The 20,091-nt window shown below is 40.7% G+C and overlaps 1 protein-coding gene across 1 annotated transcript; it reads right to left on the reverse strand.

Moving 5' to 3' along the window:
- Window positions 1–1,877: 1,877 nt before the first annotated feature.
- On the reverse strand, window positions 1,878–16,581 carry CUNH21orf62 (chromosome unknown C21orf62 homolog). The gene is made up of 2 exons (XM_042687300.1): window positions 16,485–16,581; window positions 1,878–2,803 (listed from the first exon to the last, which is right to left on the reverse strand). Exon 2 carries the CDS (start codon window positions 2,790–2,792, stop codon window positions 2,079–2,081), a length of 714 nt encoding a protein of 237 aa, XP_042543234.1. The 5' UTR covers window positions 2,793–2,803; window positions 16,485–16,581; the 3' UTR covers window positions 1,878–2,078.
- Window positions 16,582–20,091: the final 3,510 nt, after the last annotated feature.

The following is a 20,091-nucleotide window of genomic DNA, read 5'->3' on the forward strand; positions in this document are numbered from 1 at the left end:
TTTGGTTTTCATTTTGGCCTAATTTAAATGCTGACATTATGGACTCATGCTAATTAGTCTGAATGGCCAAATCCCCCACCAATTAAGCAAATGTAGAAATTCCAGGTTATTTTCAGTTATCCTGTGTGAAGGTGAAGATGAAAAAGTGAAGACTGCGATCTCCTGTGACCTCCTGATATTTCACAATAAAGCTATTTCACAAGACGCCATAGTGTTTCAGCATTATTGCACTCTGAGTGTAGACATGTGTACCACAATTGTCATAGATTCTTGTGGTGTCGGATGGGACCCAGGTCATGAGTGCTAGACAAGCCTTACTGCTGAGGTAGTGTGCTGCACCACACCATGTAATCCTTACATTCCTCTTAACTGAAGTTGAGTCTCCACGAGAGGAAATTTGCTTTGTATAGTGGTGAATAAACTCAAATTTTTAACAGAAAGTTTGCTTTAATTGCTTTTGATCAACACGCATGATGTCATTTGGTTAACCTTCCAATCTTATACTTCCAAATGGAAAGAGCAGTAAAAGTTCCTTTGTTATACATCAGTAATTTGAGTACATTAACTTTACAAGTGATTTTTAGACTCCCAGGTCATTCCCTAATTTAAGTGAATAAATTCTGTTGGTATTAATCTTAAGTTCTGATTTGTGAAGAAAGGAAAAAGAGAACCCCAGGGAAGAGGACAAGGAGGTGAGATAAAGAGGAACTGGATGATAGGGAACAAAGATACAAGATGCAGTGAAAAAGGAGGAGATGAAAGAGAATCACTAGAAGAAAACTTTCCCTGGAGCTTGGCAGTGCTCCAAGAAAAGTTTGAGATAGAGCAAATGTTTCTTTTGTTGTTGTTGTATGTTTGGCCTTACTAGATTTTGAGCTCAGGGCCTTGTGCTTGTTTATCTGGGACTCTACCATTTGTGTCACACTTCCAGCCTGGTTTATGCCGGTTATTTTGGAGAGCTAGTCTCACAGACAATTCATAGATTTTTAATTTTTTTTTTTTTTCAGTCAAGGGGCCTGAACTCTGAGCGCTGTCCCTCAGCTCTTCAGCTCAAGGCTAGTGCTCTACCACTTGAGCCACAGAGCCACTTCCGGCTTTTTCTGCTTATGTGGTGCTGAGGATTCGAACCCAGGGCCTCATGCATGTAAGGCAAGCACTCTACCACTGAGCCACCTTCCCAGCCCTGATGAATTCAGTCTTATGCAGCATTCCACCTGGACAGGAGCCATCAGTTTGTCTATCATATCTATACCATGTACACTATTTACTCATGAATCACTGTCTGAGTTGTCAGATTGATTGTTGCAGAATGGCATTGCTTATATTCAAGACACCTCTACTTTATAAGGGCCTTAATAATAAGCACAAAGTAGCAATGCTGGCAATTTATGCCAAACAGAAATCATAAGATGCTTTTGTTATGGTGCTGTCACTTTACATAACTATAGGACGAAGAAGGGCGAATACAGTATAATAGATATTTTTAAGTAAGACCAAGTGAGCATACTCCCACAAATTTATTTTAGTATGTTATTTTCTGTTGCTCTCTTAATATACCCACTTTATAAATTAAATTGCATTACAAGTCTGAAAGTACAAGAATAAACAGTATAAGTAGGGTTCAGTATTATCTGCTATTTCAGGAATCCTTTGGGGTCTTGGAATGGATTCCCCATAGCTAACCAGAACTACTGTATTTTGAAAGAAGATATCTTTCTTAGATTTCATGTCTCTACTGAATTCTAGTAAGCAATCCCTGATGTGAATGCTGCTTTCTAAAGCCCTCCTGATCTGACATCTCTGCATGAGCTGCAAATTGTAAAGACCTAGCCTGTAGCTGGCTTTTAAGATATAGTTCAAGAATAAATCATTCGTTCTTGCTTCCTATTAATTTTTTCTTCAAAATAGTTCCTAAGGTTGAGCATAGAGCAAAGAGAAGTAGTTATTTGTAAGTGGGCTGAGGGAAAAGACACAGTTAGAGGTAGATATACCTATCTCATGGCCTTATTCCCAGATTTTTTTTATTTGAAGAATCCATCGTTTATCAAAGTTCCAGGCAGTGAGACACAGGTATAACATTAGTAAATGACCGTAACAACATAGCTTCTGTTGCTTGGCATTGGGAAGGTCTTAAAGTAAAAAAAGTCAGGGAAGTCATTGGCAATGCTGGAAATGTTTTCAACACTGTATGATTTTAAAGATGAGTCTCTGTTGAAAAGAGCCATATCTAGGAATGAAATAAACATGCACGTTTGCCAGCCTTTGTGTAACAACTCGGGTGTCTCTTTGGAGCGGCCATTTCCTCCACTGTGGATGAGCAGGCTCTGCTCTGCGAAGGGATGCTTGGCCTCAGTGTTGATGCGAAGCCTCCTCAACCCACACACTGCCAGGTACTCAGTGGGGAGGGTGTGGGAGCTGCACAGAGAAAGCTTCAGGTCCTGAACCAGTGTGAAGTTCAAGAGGCGGCCCAGTGCTGATGTGTCGGTGAACCAGATGGTCAGATGGCCACTGTAGCTGGTTTGCTCTGCTGCAGAAGGCAGGATGGTTTTGCAGCTGCATATCAGATTGGCCAGACTGTAGTCACAGTCCTGGATGTCTGCAGGGCAGCTGCAGTTCCGAATGGTGTTTTCCTTCGTGAAAATAAGTGTGCTGTTCTTCTGACCTTTCATGAAGTGGTCAAGTGCAAAGACCCCCAGTGCACTGAAAAGAAGGAGGCAAAGACTAGAAGGCGGTGCCATTCTTGTCCAGCATGGACCAGAATGTTCCTGTTTCTGCTTCATGAGGCAGTTCATCGTTTATTCACCTGAAATAAAATATGCAGCTTTGTTTTTAACCACAGCCTCTTGTCAGAAATACACAGCTTATAATAAATGTCTGGTGAGGCTGGGAAGGTGGCTCAGTGGTAGAGTGCTTGCCTTGCATGCATGAGGCCCTGGGTTCGATTCCTCAGCACCACATAAGCAGAAAAAAAGAAGCCGGAAGTGGCGCTGTGGCTCAAGTGGAAGAAGAGTGCTAGCCTTGAGCTGAAGAGATGAGGGACAGCGCCCAGGCCCAGAGTTCATGCCCCAAGACCGGACCCCCCCCCAAAAAAAGTCGAATAATTCGACTGAAGACAGGCAATATTTTAACTCAGAGCCTCAGGAGAAGCAGCAGCCCCATCTCTCAGCTCTCCTAGCGAGGTGTGCTGACAGTGAGACTCATATACTAAGAGAGCTGGTACCTATGCCAGCAAGAAGACCTACCACGGCCTATCTATGGTCAGGGGCCTGGCAGAGTTACATGAGTGAGCAAATCCTTCAAACATTCAATTACTAGTATTTAGTACCTGTAATCTCCCTAGATATGCACATGCCTTCCTCCCTTCAGTATCTGACTTCCTGGAATTCAAAGACAAACAGTTCCTTGTAGGATTCTGCTACCCACGCACTGCCTGTTAAACTGCATAGCATGAATAGCAATAAAACATTGAGTTAATGGTAAACTTATATTTCTAACTAGACAAATGTGCCTTCTACTTCCTCCCTGAGAATATCAATCTGTTTATGTAACTCCATCCCTTTCCTAGCCCCTTATAAATATACTTATATATTCATTGTAATGTTGATGTATAATATAATTATAACCATATGAATAGGTAGTTGATTATCCACCATTAACAGAGCAAATTGTATGAATTGACTTTTGTCCCCAAACTAAGCAAGATATAAGCACTGCTAAATGAATTCAATACTGTAGGAAAATATTCATGTTTTAAAGAATAACAGCAATGCCCATGCCTGACTAGTAATCCATGTGTGGTCTTCTTCTGTGGTGTTATTAGAACAACACAAGCATTATGGCAGAAGGCACCAGGTTTCAGTTTTGTAAAAAGGATCAGAGTTTCTCTTGAGTTACCTAGTAATAGAAGACAAACATTAATTCAACTTTTCTATGTTTACCAAACACCAGAGGAATAGAGAGATACTTGGGATGAGACGATATCTAGGAAGGCGCACAGCTACAGACAGGAAATGGGCACAGAATGATAGATGAAAAAGTTAAGTGTATAGCCATGGAATATCGCAGTAGTTGGAAAGTTCTAGGCAACACTCTGGTACAAGATGAGGCCACAAGGTGTCAAAGCAAGACAATGGGAAATCGGGGATGGAGGAAGGGGATAGAGAGCACAAGGAGATGGACCCATTCCTGTCCTTCACCAGATAGACTACAGGGAGGATAAAATAAGCTTAGCCAAGCACACTTGAACAGCAATGATAACCTGAACAGCAACTGTATTTGTTCATTCATTCACTCATTCATTTACCCCATATTTACTGGGAGCTGATTGCATGGCAGGCACTTTGCCAGTCCTGGGGAAACAGCCCAGAACCTTCAGGAGTCAGCCTTTACGCTGGCTCTAATGTTTCTAATTGTATGTCACATCAGCCACAGGGCCAAGACAGGCCTGCATACAAAAATCCAGAGCAGAAAGGTGAGGAGCGTCAGCAAGGGCCAAGCATGGACTTTGTGCCAGTCCCTAGCCTAGGCCAAGCAGAAGAAACGAAGGTAAACAGAGCCTGGGTGCTGGGCTCCAGGGCTTTATGCTCAAAGGGGGAAGGAAGACAAGCAAGGCTGAGCTGAGAAGGGCTAGCTACACTGAGACAGATGTTGCTAAGAACATAGCAGCCTTTTGATCAGAACTTGCATCTGGGTCTTGGGGTTTAGCTCAGTGGAAGAGCGCCTGCCTGGCAAGTGCAAGACCCTGAGTTCGGTCCTCAGCTCCAGAAAAAAAAAGTTATAAAAGACCAAAAAAAATAAAAAATAATAAGGCAACTGCACAGAACTTGCATCTTACAGCAATTTGCCAAAATAAAGAGAGAAAGGAGAGAGGTCCCCAATATATATATATATATATATATATATATATATATATATATATATATATATATATATATATAAGACCTTTTAGAAAATGAGGTTGTTCAAAAGAAGTGTCTTTGCAGACATCAAAGGAATTGGTACTGTTGAAAAGGACCTCACAAATGTCACTCCCATGGTTATATTCAAGACTACAGTGTTACCCAGCATGCCATTGGCAGTGTATGAACAAGCAGGTTAAGGGGCAAGAGTCTTAACAAGAGAAATAATGCATAGATTGAGCTTATTAATAAGCACTCTGATAGCTGAGATAGTTTTCTGAAATGTCTGAAGGAAAATTAATCAGAAAAAGAAGGAAGCTTAAGAGGAATCTGGGTTGGATGCAATAGTAGCCTGTTCTGCTCAGGGAAGCATATTGTGAGACCCTGGTAGAAAATACCTGCACTCTGGGAACATGTTCCCTGTGAAATCATGGCATAACAGATTTTTTTTTTTAAATCAATGACTCTAGACTCTAAAAATGTTCTTTTTTAAAAGTTTTTTTTGCCCATCAGGGGGCTTGAACTTGCAGCCTAGGGGCTGTCCACGAGCTCTTTTGCTCAAGGCTAGCGCTCTATCCCTTTGAGCTACACCACCACTTCCAGTTTTCTAATGGTAAACTCAAGATAAGAGTCTCACAGACTGGCTTTGAAACACAATTCTCAGATCTCAGTCACCTGAGTAGCTAGGATTACAGGCATGATCCACCAAGCACCCAACAAAAGTAGTTCTTAATTGACTAAAACTATGATGTACTCTGCCCCCCACCAAGGAAATACTGAAAGCAAGGGAAGGGAAGAAAGAAGGAGGAAGGGGAGAAGAAAAGAAAGAGGAAAAGAAAAGAAAGCAAGAAGATTGGTTGAATCAATCATTGGGAAGACTAGATAGGGTATTTACAATATTTTCTGCTTAGTTTGAAGTTGGCACAGAATTTTCTTAAAGGATTTATTAGCAGATACTTTTGTAATTAAAAAAAAAACAACTTGAGAAACATGGAGAGCTGCAGGTTCTCCATCGACAAGAAGCTTATCATCTTTTTCATGGTGTTAGGATGTGTTTTTGACTATCCCATTTAGTAAGAAAAAGGGAAGCGTTTATTCATGACAGGATAATTTTAGATTATTAGCTGTCCCAGATTCCATCCAAGGTTTCTGGGACTTCACGTCCCAGTAACCCTGACTCCTCAGAGCTAGGAATACTGTCAGTGCCATTGGTCCGTTCTGATCTCAGCCTTGAAAAGAAAGGGAGGGAGAGCTGCACATCAGCCTTCAACCTGGTGAGAAAGTGTCTGCCTCATTCACAAATGGATTCTGCGGTGTATAGGAAAGAGAAAAAGGGTTGGAGAGTAAAGTACATTGATTTGCTGGAACGCAGGCACTCAAAGTTTCTGAAAGGATTTGACCATGACTTTCCAATAATGGAGGCCCTGTCTGGACCCCGTAAGTGCTCAGGGGGCCCAGGGACTGGAACAGATGTAAGTTTCACTGTTGTGGTTTGGATGTGGTTTGTGTTAGAAGCTTGGTCCCCAGTGCGGCATTGGGAAGAGGTAGTGGGATTTCTAAGGGATTTCTACCTACTGTGAGGTAGTTAGTTATGGAAGGCATTGCCCTCAAAAAGAATTGACGTGGTTCTCAGAGACCCTGATTACTTCAAGTGAGAGTCTTGGATTTGACATCTCCCTGAGCTCTGGTTTTCTGTTTCACCATGGGCTGTCTTTCTCACATGCTTCTGCCATGATGCCATTTGTCATGAGGCCCTCACTAAAGCTGACACAATGCTGGTTGGATATTTTAGCCACCCGAAGTATGATCTAAATAAACCTCTCTTCTTCATAAAGTATCTAGCCTCAGTACTTGCAGTAACAGAAAGCAGACTATCACGCTCACTTTGTGGGATGCACTCAGGATTCTAAAATGTCTCATTTACTGGGAGACCCCTTATGTGTACTTCCTCAGAATCTTCCAGGGACACACTGGGGACTGCATTTGTGATAGACATCCTTGCCAGACACTCCAGTCCTGGCTTTTAAATATCTTTGCGAAAGTTCTCAAGTCCTGTCTTTCTTCAGCCCTTAACCCAGTATTATAGCTTAGGTTACAGCCCTTTTTCCACTTTCTTCATTTGGATCTTTTCCTTAATTGCTTTTCTACTTTTAAAATAAAAATCATTTCTAAGTTCAAATTAAACTCACTTTTGAATTTTTTTTTTTTTTTGGGTCCGGTCGTGGGGCCTGAATTCTGGGCCTGGGCGCTGTCCCTCAGCTCTTCAGCTCAAGGCTAGCGCTCTATCACTTGAGCCACAGCGCCACTTCCAGCTTTTTTTTTCTGCTTATGTGGTGCTGAGGAATCGAACCCAGGGCCTCATGCATGCAAGGCAAGCACTCTACCACTGAGCCACGTTCCCAGCCCTTGAATTAATTTTTTAATCACATTTGATTTTTAAGTGCTGCAAAGATTTAGATAATGTCACTAGATTTTTTTAAAATTGTGAAAATGCCATACAGAGGGGTTAAAATTACATGGGCAAGATAATGTACATATCTTATCAAGCATTGTTGCCTCCTCCTTTGTTTCCCCTTTCCATCCCTTCCCATTTCCTACCCACCCCCCACCCTACCCCTAGATTTTTTTTCTTAATTATATTTTTCGACATCTGTATTGTTTGTAAAATTCAGACCATCATTCTTTATGCCATCTCAAGTGTGTTTGGGGAAAATGGTCTGAATGCTATCTTCCTGCTGACACAGTATCTCCTTACAAATAATATCTTTTTATAAACAGATGCTTCCAGTTTGAGACATGCCTATTGGAGCCAAGGATAAACATGATCTAAATGTTGGGTGTAATCATAGATTGAGACAGAATTTGTTTTGAAGTACTGATGTCTGTATCTGCCTAATTTGGAAGGCCTTGCTTCATGGAGATGGTTGCTGGTGTTAGTTGTTACTAAGATTTCTTCAGGTGCAATACAAAGAAAATGTTTAATATTGATTTTTGAATATTTGCTCCAGTTTTTAAATGGCCCGCGATTTAAAGGCTCCAAGACCAGATGACCATACTTAGTTTTCAGCATTTTGCTTTAAAAACTTAGATGTGTTGACATTATTTGAGTTTTTGTCACAGTTCTCTAAAGCCACTATATCTTAAGACTCCAGTATATCAGGTATTTCCAGTGTCCACCAATACCCATGTTCTCCTTCCTCACGTGGCACAGTGCAGGACTTCCCTACAAAGACTTAGTGAATAGGACTTCCAAGTGCCTTACAGTGAAGTAATGCCACATGACAGTTCTGACCAATGGAATAGGCCAGGAGCCCTAGAACAACGATAGATAGAAGCACAGCTGTAGATAAAAGCTTGAGTCCCTGGATGGCCATGTGGAGCAAGGGCCACTCTTCTCTCTCTGAGCAATATTAGTCCAATGTAAAGGGAACATATGCCTTCCTGTTGTAGGAAGTTTTGAAGTTTGTCAATAGACAGGCTACCCTGATTGATATAGCAGGTGCTATGTCAATATATGTTTTGCAACTGATTTTTGTTGTTGTTGTTGATGGTAGGCTTGAATTCTGGTCCTGGGCACTGTCCCTGACCTCTTCAGCTCAAGGCTAACGCTCTACCACTTGAGCCACAGCGCCACTTCTGGTTTTCTGATTGTTAATTAGAGATGAGAGTCTCATGGACTTTCCTGCCTGGACTGGCTCTGAACTGTGATCCTCAGATCTCCTGAGTAGCTAGGATTACAGGCGTGAGCCACCAGTGCTCGGCTGCAACTGATGGTATTTACATGCTGTTTTCTGAACAGAAAATGAGAACTCAACACTCAGAGAACACTTACTCAATGCCAGAGAGTAGCCTAAGTCAATGGAAATCAAAACAGGAGACAGCACATCTCCTTCAGAGACAGCACATCTCCTTCAGAAGCCTTGAAATTTTCCCAAGAAACTGAGAACAAACAATTAGGTGACTGATAAGATATCTTTGGTAGCATTGATGAAAGATGCAGATGAAGTGTTGGGCTAGAAGGAATAGGAACGATTAGCAGAGAAGGGGTTGTGACTAGGAGAAGTAAGGCAGTGCAGAGATAAGAGTCACTTGGGCAAAATCTCAGAATGACTGAAGTGGTTGATGTGTTCAGAGCATGCACCAGATGGCCTAAGGCCCATGAACTGAAAGCACTGGCAGAGTAGGGTTAAACAGTACCTTGCTGCCAAGCTGAAGATTGAGACTTTATGCTGGCAATAGTTTGGTCTCTAAACTCTTGTGATCCTCAACTCATCAATAAAAAATTTTAACTCTCCAATAGATCCATGCAAGTATTATAAGTCATACACATAAAATCTGAGATTAAAAACAAGTCAAATTGGTTGTGGGGTGGGGGAAGGGATGGGAAGGGGAAACAAAGGAGGAGGCAACAATGCTTGGCAAGGTTGCCCATGTAATTGTAACCCCTCTGTAGATATTTTCACAATTAAAAAAAAAAAAGTAAAATTGAAAATCAGCAAATTTTCAATACTACCTCTACTGACTTGGCTGGTTGTGTATCCCCTTTGATGTCAGAGCCCCTTAGAAGACCCTTGAAAGAGACCAAAAAAGGGGCAGTGAAGGTTGTATCAGGAGAGGGATATTTGGATTTGTTCAGAGAAGGAACTATAAGACTGCCAGGTAGACTGAACTGAGGGAAGGAACAAGATACAGGACAGTGAGTTCAAAATGCTCTTCTCGATATGTATATTTTTTTTATTTTTGTTGGTCATGGAGCCTGAACTCTGGGCCTGGACGCTGTCCCTCAGCTCTTCAGCTCAAGCCTAGAGCTCTACCACTTGAGCCATAGCGCCACTTCTGGCTTTTTCTGCTTATGTGATGCTGAGGAATCAAACCCAGGGCCTCATGCATGCAAGGCAAGCGCTCTACCACTGAGCCACCTTCCCAGCCCATTTTTCTTGATATTTTCTTTAAAAGTTTCCATTTGCTGGCTCCTAACTTCAGGCAGTTCAGATGAATGTACTTCACTATCTAGAATCCTTGAGTATGGTGAGACCCATGAGAGTAAAACTGAAGAAACTAGGTTACAACCAGGCTCCTTTCTCCTCCATGCATACATGGAGACACCTACTTGAGCCTCTAAGAGAAAACCAGCCGTGTAAGAAGCAGGAGAACCAAATGGGCCACATTCATCCATTCTTAGCATCCAAAACGCAACTTAGCTGAGAACTCCATTGCTGGAGACATGTGCTCTGCAACCTGGCAGCCATAAGAAAGGCATGGCTCAGTCTCAGAGACAGAGCGCTCTGTGTGGTCTCTTCAGGTGGTCAGGAAGGCGGCCTGCTCCATGTTATGAATACGATAAAGACCGAGACATTATGCAAATCTATAGGTATAGGATCCTGAAAAGCTTTTGAGAAAAAAGGGCCTTTAGCATTTTTCTTTTCTTTGGCTCTGTTCTAGGAGTATGCTGCAGGAGGTAGATTGGAGATAAACACTGTGTAAGATGATATTTAAAAATAGGGAATGATGTCGTTGTTTCTTAATATTTCAAAGCTCATGAAGCTGAAAGCTAATTCAGATCTCTTTCCAGTGTTTTTTTTAGTGTGATAAGTGTTGTCTTTTCTTTCTTCTTCACATTCCACAAGAGCATACTCCTCAGCCCTGGTATAAGTCACTGAACTTTCAGTATTTCTGATACTGAAGTTGCCATTCTGCTGGTGAAACCACTCTATGGCTTGCAGAGAGACAGGATCTGGGTATACATATACATATATATATATACATACATACATACATATATATATCCCAATACATCCTGCTTTGCCCTTATAACCTTGTGTTGTAAGGTTGTCATCCTAGGTTATATTGACAGACAAGACTCAGAAAGGCTGAGTCCTGAGCTGGGTGCTGGTGGCTCATGCCTATAATCCTAGCTACTCAGGAGGCTGAGATCTAAGGACCATGGTTCAAAGCCAGCCTGGGCAAGAAACTCCGTGAGACTCTTATCTCCAATAAACCACTAGAAAACGGGAAGTGGCACTGTAGCTCAAGCTGTAGAGCACTCGCCTTGAGCTGAAGAGTGCAGGGACAGTGCCCAGGCCCAGAGTTCAAGCCCCACGACTAGAAAAAAAAAAAGAAAGAAAGGAAGAAAGAAAGAAAGAAAGAAAGAAAGAAAGGAAGGAAGAAAGGAAGGAAGGAAGAAAGGAAGAAAGAATGGAAGAAAGAAAGAAAGAAAGAAAGAAAGAAAGAAAGAAAGAAAGAAAGAAAGAAAGAAAAGCTGAGTCCTCTTTTTTTGTTTTTGTCAGTCATGGGTCTTGAACTCTGGGCCTGGATGCTGTCCCTCAGCTCTTCAGCTCAAGGCAAGTACTCTGCCACTTGAGCTACAGCACTACTTCCAGTTTTCTGAGTAGTTTATTGGAGATAAGAGTCTCACGGACTTTCCTGCCTGGACTGGCTTTGAACCATGATTCTCAGATCAGGCTGAGTCCTCTTAAGAACCAGATGTTTAAAATTTCATGTTTAAAATTGCTTTTACCTAAATCCTAACTTAAGGGAAATGATGGTATGTACCTATAGTTTAGCTATTGGGAAGATCCAGGCAAGAGGATTACTTGAGCCTATGAATTCAAGAGCAGCCAAAGCATCATCACTCAAATCAGTCAATTCATCCATCAAATCAGCAAACAAAGTTCATGTTCTTTGAGGGAGTTTTATCATGTGACTTATCCATGAACTTTTATGTCTGAGGGAGAAGGTGTCCATTCGAGTTTACTGCCCTGTGTCCAGGCAGTGAATAGTCCAAAAGCCATTGAATGACATATTGCACAAGTCCTTCGAGCCACCCACACATATACTTCCTGTGACTTCTCCAGGAAGCTGAGTTTGAGTTTAAGGTGGTCATTGGGTCTTTCCTGGGCATTTAATAGGAACACAAGGTGAGATAAGTTGCTTAGGTGGGTGTCCTGAGCCCCAAGTCAGCCCTTGAGCACTGTCCTCCCATCTGTCAAACATCCTCCAGGGCTCCAAGGAACAGAATTAGTAAGTATGCAGTTGTTCCTCATTATGCACAGACAGTTTGCTCTAGGAGGCCCCCTAGTCCACCTTGTTATCACGGACAACACCCTCCTGTATACTTGAGATTTTCTTTATACTACTTATCTCCAATACAATATAACTGCTATATAAAGAGTTATCACACTGTGTTGCTCAGGGCAGGGACTGGGGATTTTTCTTCTGCCAGGGGCTACTTGGGTTTTTATAATGCCATCTGGTATCAAAACAGGCTTCGAGCAGGAGCTGCTGAGAAGTATAAAAGTAGCATCTGTGTCTGTCCCATCGTGTACCGAATGATTTCAAGGTGACTTATGTGGCCTAGGGGCCAGATGTTCCCCACCGCTGGTTTAGGGAATAATGACAAGAAAGTCTATACATGTCAGTACAGGCAGCAGTTCTTTTTTCTGAGTATTTTCTGAGGTTTATTGCCTCAGATACTGAACCCAAGAATACACGACACCAACTGTTTAGGTCTCTGAGACACTTGTAAACGTGACACTTCTGAGTTTTTTCATAAATATTATGCATAGTGCTTTTGAAGCTTTTCTTTCACCCCCAATATGCCAACAAAGCCCTTGCCCTCCGTGCTTTCAGTTGAAAGTCTCAACCTGCTGTTTGTGAGTCCAGCCTTGGGGCTAACTTGGAAGTTTGCTCAAACCACTGGGCCAGTATCCCAGGTGAGGTTGCCAAGGATAACTAGAATGAGCAAGACACTAATCCCTTTGCTAGGAGATGAGAAACAAGTCTGGTAAGCCTTTAACGTTTTAATTACCTGCTTCCAGAACAATAAAAGAGGATTCAGATCTTCTGCTTACAATTGCACATGATTACATTCCCATAAAGTACCTTCAGCTATGATTACCTCAAGATGTTTAAGCACTGGGCCTTTTCCTTTCATCTGTGTTCAAGTTAAAGTTCTAATCATCACATTTTGGAAAAGTAAAAGGAACGTTTTCCTTGTGCGGTTTAAGATACAAATAATAGAACCAAGGGCCTTTTAATTGTTGTTGCTTTCTAGATTTGTTTTTTATTTTTTTAATATACTGGTCCTGGGATTTGAACAGCCTGTGTGCTGCCCCTGAGCTTCTTTTGCTCAGTGACACTTGAGCCACAGATCCACTTCCAGTTGTTTGTTTGTTTTATGGTGATTAGTTGGAGATAAGAGTCTTAATAGACTTTCCTGTTCAGGCTGGCTTTAAATTGTGATCCTTAGATCTCAGCCTCCAGAGTAGCTAGGATTACAAGCAGAAGCCACAGGTGCCTGGCATCTTAAAAGATTTTGAAAAGTGGGCTGGGAAGGTGGCTCAGTGGTAGAGCGCTTGCCCTGCATGCATGAGGCCCTGAGTTCGATTCCTCAGCACCACATAAGCAAAAAGAAAAAAGCCAGAAGTGGCACTGTGGCTCAAGTGGTAGAGCGCTAGCCTTGAGCTGAAGAGCTGAGGGACAGCATTCAGGCCCCATGACTGGACCCAAAAAATAAATAAATGAATAAATAAATAAATAAATGGAAGTTCCCTTAAAAAAAAGATTTTGAAAAGTTTGTAAATGTCTGCAAATGAAGACTAAAAGCTATATAGTACCTTACCTAAGGACATTAAGTAAAATATGAATGCATTTGGACCTTAGTTTATAATAATTCACCAATGTTGGCTTAATAATTTTGATATGTGTATTATACTAACAGGATGTTTACTGAGATGGAAACTCTCTGTATTCATTTTTCCTTACACTATGCTAGACTAAGTTTATTAAAAAGAGCTTCTTACTAAGACTTGTGGTGTGTTTTGATAGTATGATCAATTTCTCCATCTCATATCCCTGACTTCTCACCATCATTTGACAGAGTTTTCTTTCTTAGTAAAGAGCTCTCTGCCCCTCTGTGACACCCATCCTCCTGGGTTTTCTTGCATCTTCCATGGCTGCTCTATCTGTTTCTTTGGCCGGCATCTCATTTCCCATGCGTGCATGCCCCTACTCAAGGTCTGGCCTTCTCTGTGTGTAGCCACTCCCCCCAGGCTCGCGTGATGCTCCAGCCATGGTGCTTATTAGCTCAAGTCTGGCTGTAGCTTCTAGCTTCTTCCCCAAACTTCAGGCTCCTATAGGTAGCATTGTTCTTGGCAGTTCTTTCTGTATGTCTAATAGACATTCGCCAAATATTTTACTGTCCTTCCACATTGTGTTCCTAAGCTTAAATATAAAAAGCAATGGTCAAGAAAATATAAGGTACTTAACATTTTTTTAAAACTGAGATTTACAAGTATGTTAAAAATGACTGAAATAAGAAAAAAATATATATGCATGCATGTGGGTATGTATTTATCTTTTAAGAATGAGTCTCAGTTGTTCAGATGGATCTTCAGCTCCAGGGCTGATCTTCCCACCTCAGATTTCAGAACAGCTGGTGTGATTACAGCTGCTTCTGGCCTTATTTATTAATAAAAAGATGTAATGAGTGCTCCTTTTGTGCCAGGTACTGTTGTAAATTTTTTACATGTTTTATAATACTTAATACTTGTAATAATACTAAAGGTAGATATTATGGTCTAATTTTCATCTTAGAAAATGGAGACCCAAAGAAGATGAATAACTTTTCCCAGGTTCCAAAAGCTTGTCCCAGAGCTCACACTGAGACGGGCAAGTACACACTGAAGAGTCACAGTGGAAATTACAGCGCAGTTTCCCAGCCCAGGATCACATACAGACTCAGATAATACTCCTTGCTGTGTAGTTCACTGCTAGACTCTGGCCTTTAACTGAAAATGTCTGTGGAAAACTTATGCTAATGAGGGACAGAGGAGTTAAGCAGGTTCTGTTATACATAAATATTTCAGAAGCACTCTTTATAAAAGAAACACTTTTGAATTAGGTTTATAAGTAAGTTTAGGTTCATCAATATGAATGGAGTATTGCTTCTGCTAATAATAACAGAAGGGTGAGAACTACTGGGAAATGCTAGCTAAAACATGTAGCTGCCATAGCTTTCCATGACACAGACCTTTGCAAGAGTGACATCACCAATGAGTGAATCAGTATAAGGGCAATGGAGTAGATCACCTGGGGTTCAAATCCATGCCATGTGATCTAACTGTTGTCTTCACTGGAATCCACAGACTTCCTGCCTCAGACCAGAGCCACTGGACACTAAATTCTAAAAGATTGAATACCATTTTCTTTTTCCTTTTTTTTTGGGTCCGGTCGTGGGGCCTGAACTCTGGGCCTGGGCGCTGTCCCTCAGCTCTCGAGTAGTGGTGGTAGCCCACTTCCGGCTTTTTTCTTTATGTGGTGCTGAGGAATCGAACTCAGGGCCTCAGGCATGCAAGGCAAACGCTCTACCACTGAGCCACCTTCCCAGCCCCTGAATACCATTTTCAAACAATGAAAGCCGAGTGTAGAAAGGAAGTTGGGAAATCCAAGTTAGCTGTTGAAAAGCATTCATTTCTATAAATATTTTGTTGGAACCATCATTTAAAGAAAATGCCCAATTTGTGTCAGAAAAAAATAAGAAGAAATCTGGTTTTTCTTCCAAACATATTGCATTATTCAGTCTGAAAAAGTACAAACATCTCAAGGATCATCCTCTCCATTAAAAATTTTTTCAAGCAAGTTTTTGGACAAATAAGGTCTGGTTTTTGTTTTTTGGTAGTTTTTGCTTTTTCATAAATATTAGGCACAATGCTTTTGAAACATGTCTTTCCCACAAACATACCAACAAAAATTGTTTAATAATTTTTGCTAAAATATACACAAAGACATGTTTAATAAACAATAAAACCTGCAGGCAGGACTGTGGACAGACTGTTAGACTTGAATTAAAACACTCCTTCTTTCTTATCTTTATTATCATTATTTGTCATATTTTTTCCACTTTTGAATACAAGCACCATTTTTTAAGTTAACTCTCTAATCCAAATGTTAGCTATCATCTAAGGTTATTGTTTTTTCTTATCTATGTTTTCTAATAAGTAAACACTATAAAACTTGGTATCTAAATGGCAGCAAATATATACTATTAAAAGATATAAACAGAGAACCAACAAAGCTGATGCTTTACCAGTGCCTAGTTTTCTTTGTTTGCAGTCACAGTAAGAAAAAGAAATCTGTTAGATATCTTTTGCTTAATGGTTAATTAGTAATGAAGACTAACAGAAGACTTTAACCAGATGTTTTCAATAGAAACAAGATTTTCAGGTCCCGAGAAGATAACTATTCTATTTGCTTTGAGTGAGTTTCTCTATTGAGTGGCTAAATGAGAAGACTATTTCATTCTTTGCTTAATGCACTCAAAATATTGCCTTTTAAAGGCAGAATCTCAGTGAAAAGGTTAACTCACACGCTTGAAAGTCTAGAAAAGTCTTTTATGATCTCCATCCATGTACTCTACGTTCGGGGAGTGCTAAAGCTACAAGGAGACAGCCCTGATGGTGGCTCTTCAAACCACCTCAGAACTTTCCTGTCATCTAGCAGGAATTCTGAAGCTATTAAAAATTTTCTATAAAACTAGACTGGCCTAAAAAAAACAAAACAGCAAAGAAAAGTAGAGAAATGACTTACATCTCAGAGTTTCACGGCGGAGCCTTCCGTCTCTTCTCCACAGACTCTGCCTGGCCACTGATCCTTCACCCTGGCTTGACAGCTGCTTTAATCTGCAAGCCAGGGTGGAATGCATGGGCCCGCACTTGCTGTTCTTTTCTGTTTCCAGAAGGCCCAGCAGCCTGGTCGTTGACATGGCAACCAGGAGGAAGCTGCATGCCTACCAGTTTCATTAACCACCCAGCAGGAGACAACCTGCTTGGTTGGGAGTTTTAAAGTGGGAAGTTTCCAGAAACTAAGGGAACTTTGCTGTGTGCTGACCCCAAAGGATCGACACAAATGGAAGAAATTCTACTGTAGCAGGAAATTGAATGGATTAAAAGTAGACTATAGAGACCCCTGGATACTTCCACATCCATAATTTGTTCCATTCTCTCTGGCTTGATGAATTGTTACTTAGAGCAAATGATTGCACTAGTGTAAGACTTGCCTATTATGGTGTTCCAAAGAGAACATGAACTTACTCCATCTTCAAAAATTCTCTCTCTCTTTCTCTCATTTAAAAAAAATGTTAGAGGTTGGCCAAATAGGTAAAATAATATAAATAATTATGTATATTTATACCTATATATAAAGTATATATATATTTTACATATACATATATATACACACACATATACACTTTTATACAACATTAGCTAGTAACTTAGTCCATTTGGGCTGTTACAACAATTGTCAAAAAAAAAAAAAAAAAACCCAAACTAGGAAGCTTGTATACAATAATTTCCCACCACTCTAGAAGCTGAAATACCATGCAGGTTCCATGTCTGGTGAATGCTTACTTTCTGTTTATAGCCAGCACCGTCTTGTTCTACCTCATGTGGTATAAAGGAAAAGAATGCTGGTCTCTTCACCTCACTCTAAGGGCACTAGTACACTACTAGCTCAACCATGTTCACTGCAGCACTGTTGATCATAGCCAAGGTTTGAAATCAGCCCAGATGCCCCTCAAAGGAAAGTAGATCAAGAAAATGCAATATATACATATATATTCACACACATATATATACTGCATTGCACACACACACATATATAACATATACACATATATATTGCATATATATATGTGGAATTTTACTTATCCATTAGGGAGAATGATACTGTATTATTTGCAAAGAAATGGAAGGACCTGGAAAAAATTATGTTAAGTGAAGTAAGTCAGGCCCAGAGAGACAAAAGTTGCATGTTTTCTCTTATATGTGGAAGCCAGAGTTAGTTTATAAATATGTGAATATATAAGTAAACATTTCGGGTGATATGCAAGTGTACACAATGTATTAACTAAAATATAGTAGATTCAGGGGTGAACTCAAGCATTATAATTCCTTAGAAAGGCTAAATTATAGTTTGACAAAATAAACACCAGGAAAACAGGTAATTAAAAAGGATGGAGTAGGGCTGGAAAGTGGCTCAGTGGTAGAGCGCTTGCCTTGCATGCATGAGGCCCTGGGTTCGATTCCTCAGCACCACACAAGCAGACAAAGCCAGAAGTGGTGCTGTCGCCCAAGTAGTGGAGCACTAGCCTTGAGATGAAGAGCTGAGGGACAGCGTCTACACCCAGAGTTCAGGCCCCACGACCCAAAAAAAAGAAAAGGCTGGGGTAGGGTCAAGGTGAAGTGGTTAGACAAATGAAGGGGGAAAAAAAGAAGGGAGAATGTAGTAAAAAAAATCAATGTATATCCTAAAAAATTAAAAGTGAGGAGAGGAGTAGGTTGGGAGGGATGAGTGAGAATGTTGAAAGGGGTGACATTGATCAAGATGCACTGTGGTCATGAACTGCTTTGTTGAATAACAACTCCTTTGTACAACTACTTAATATATACTTAATATATGTGTACATCTATATTTAAAAAGAAAGAATAAAGGACATTAAATCCTTCCATGAGGGCTCCACCCTTGTGACCTTCCCTGGAAGATTAGGTACGAACATTGAATTTTGGTAGACACAAATTTATCATCTTTGGCAGCCAGTAGAGGCTCACTAAATAGGGGAGGAAATTTGATGGATGGTGGTGATGAAGGAACGTTTCTCTACTTAAAAACAGTAGGAGCTGGGCGCTGGTGGCTCTTGCTTGTAATCCTAGCGACTCAGGGTGCTGAGATCTGAGGGTTGCAGTTCAAAGCCAGGCCAGGCAGGAAAGTCTGTGAGACTCTTATCTCCAATAGTCACTAGAAAATCAGAAGTCGCACTGTGGCTCAAAGTGGTAGAGCACTAACATTGAGCAAAAAAGAGCTCAGGGACAGCAACCTGGCTCTGAGTTCAGGCCCCATGGCTGACAAACAAATAAACAAAAACCAGTAGGAGACTTGAACAACTGATTTCTAATCATTTGGATACAGAGTACTGTATCCAATATATTCTAAAAAAAAAAAAAAAAGGAAGGGGGCACTTCACTAATAAAATTCATACATTCATTTATTGTTCATTACTGAATCCTTACCACACATACACTGTGCCAGGAGATCTGAGGGATCTGGCGTAAATGTCGTGGTTCTTGTCTTGAAGGCAATTATATAAGTTGCTGGAAAGTTGTAGTGTTCAACTTTACTGGAATTCCTTGTGACTAGGCTTCCACATTTGATCATTGTTATTTTTGATCATTTTATTTGATCATTGTTATTCAGTTATCTTGATTTGGGAGTTGAATCCACAGTTAGATGTCCATGAGGCTGTGTACAGGAACTGAGGTAGATGAGTTCCCCACTCCCGTTCTCCACCTATTTTCATCCCCTCTCAATCCACACCCACTTCACAGCCTCTAGATCATCTCCAGTATTTTGGGCGACTGTTTCTTCTATCCTGTACAGCCTGCAGACTCATCTCAGACCTTCCTTTCTTTGTAGAACTAAGAGGAGAGTTCTGGGGAGCTCTTTTGCTAGCAGGGATGTAGCAGAAGTGTCAAACTCCGGAACTAGCCATGGTGCAGCCTCATGATTGAGTTGCTTCTTGGTCATGGCAGGTGTGGCATGACCCTGAAGCAGAGAGCTGTAGCACCAGCTGGAGAATGTATCTTTCCCATTCAGCAACTTCATGACTGTGGATGAGGCATCAGCTCCCAGACTGACCCAATTCTACAGTGACTTTCAAAGCTCAGTAAGAGTCCATTTTTTCATGTTAACTAAACTATAGTTATATGCAGAGGAGGATTCCAATGGCGCAACTCTTTTGAACAAGTAGCTTTACAGTTTAACAACATGAATACTAGGAAGCTGGACCATGTGTTGGGGGAAGTCAAAGGGAAGGGGGAGACAATAGAGAGAGAAGTGGTGGGCAAATGCCATCATAATATTCAATGTACATATGTGAAAATTAAATGAGATAAATTGAGGGGATGGGTAGGGTTGGGAGAAATGGAGAATGATGAAAGGGGTGATATTGATCAAGATGCATTGTACTTACAATGGACATGTTGAATTGAAACCCCTTAAGTTTATATTTTTAAATGTGTGTATGGATATATATGTATATATACATATATATGTATATACATATATACGTATATATATATATATATATATATATATATATATATATATATATATTTGGTCTGTCATGGCTTAAACTCTG

This window comes from Dipodomys spectabilis, unplaced genomic scaffold (genome assembly GCF_019054845.1).
Source record: "Dipodomys spectabilis isolate Male_0828 unplaced genomic scaffold, ASM1905484v1 ptg000107l, whole genome shotgun sequence".
Lineage (NCBI taxonomy): Eukaryota > Metazoa > Chordata > Mammalia > Rodentia > Heteromyidae > Dipodomys > Dipodomys spectabilis.

Bases quoted from the DNA above. Each gene is read 5' to 3' on its own strand.
- CUNH21orf62 (XM_042687300.1), bottom strand. From the start codon at position 2,792: ATGAACTGCCTCATGAAGCAGAAACAGGAACATTCTGGTCCATGCTGG.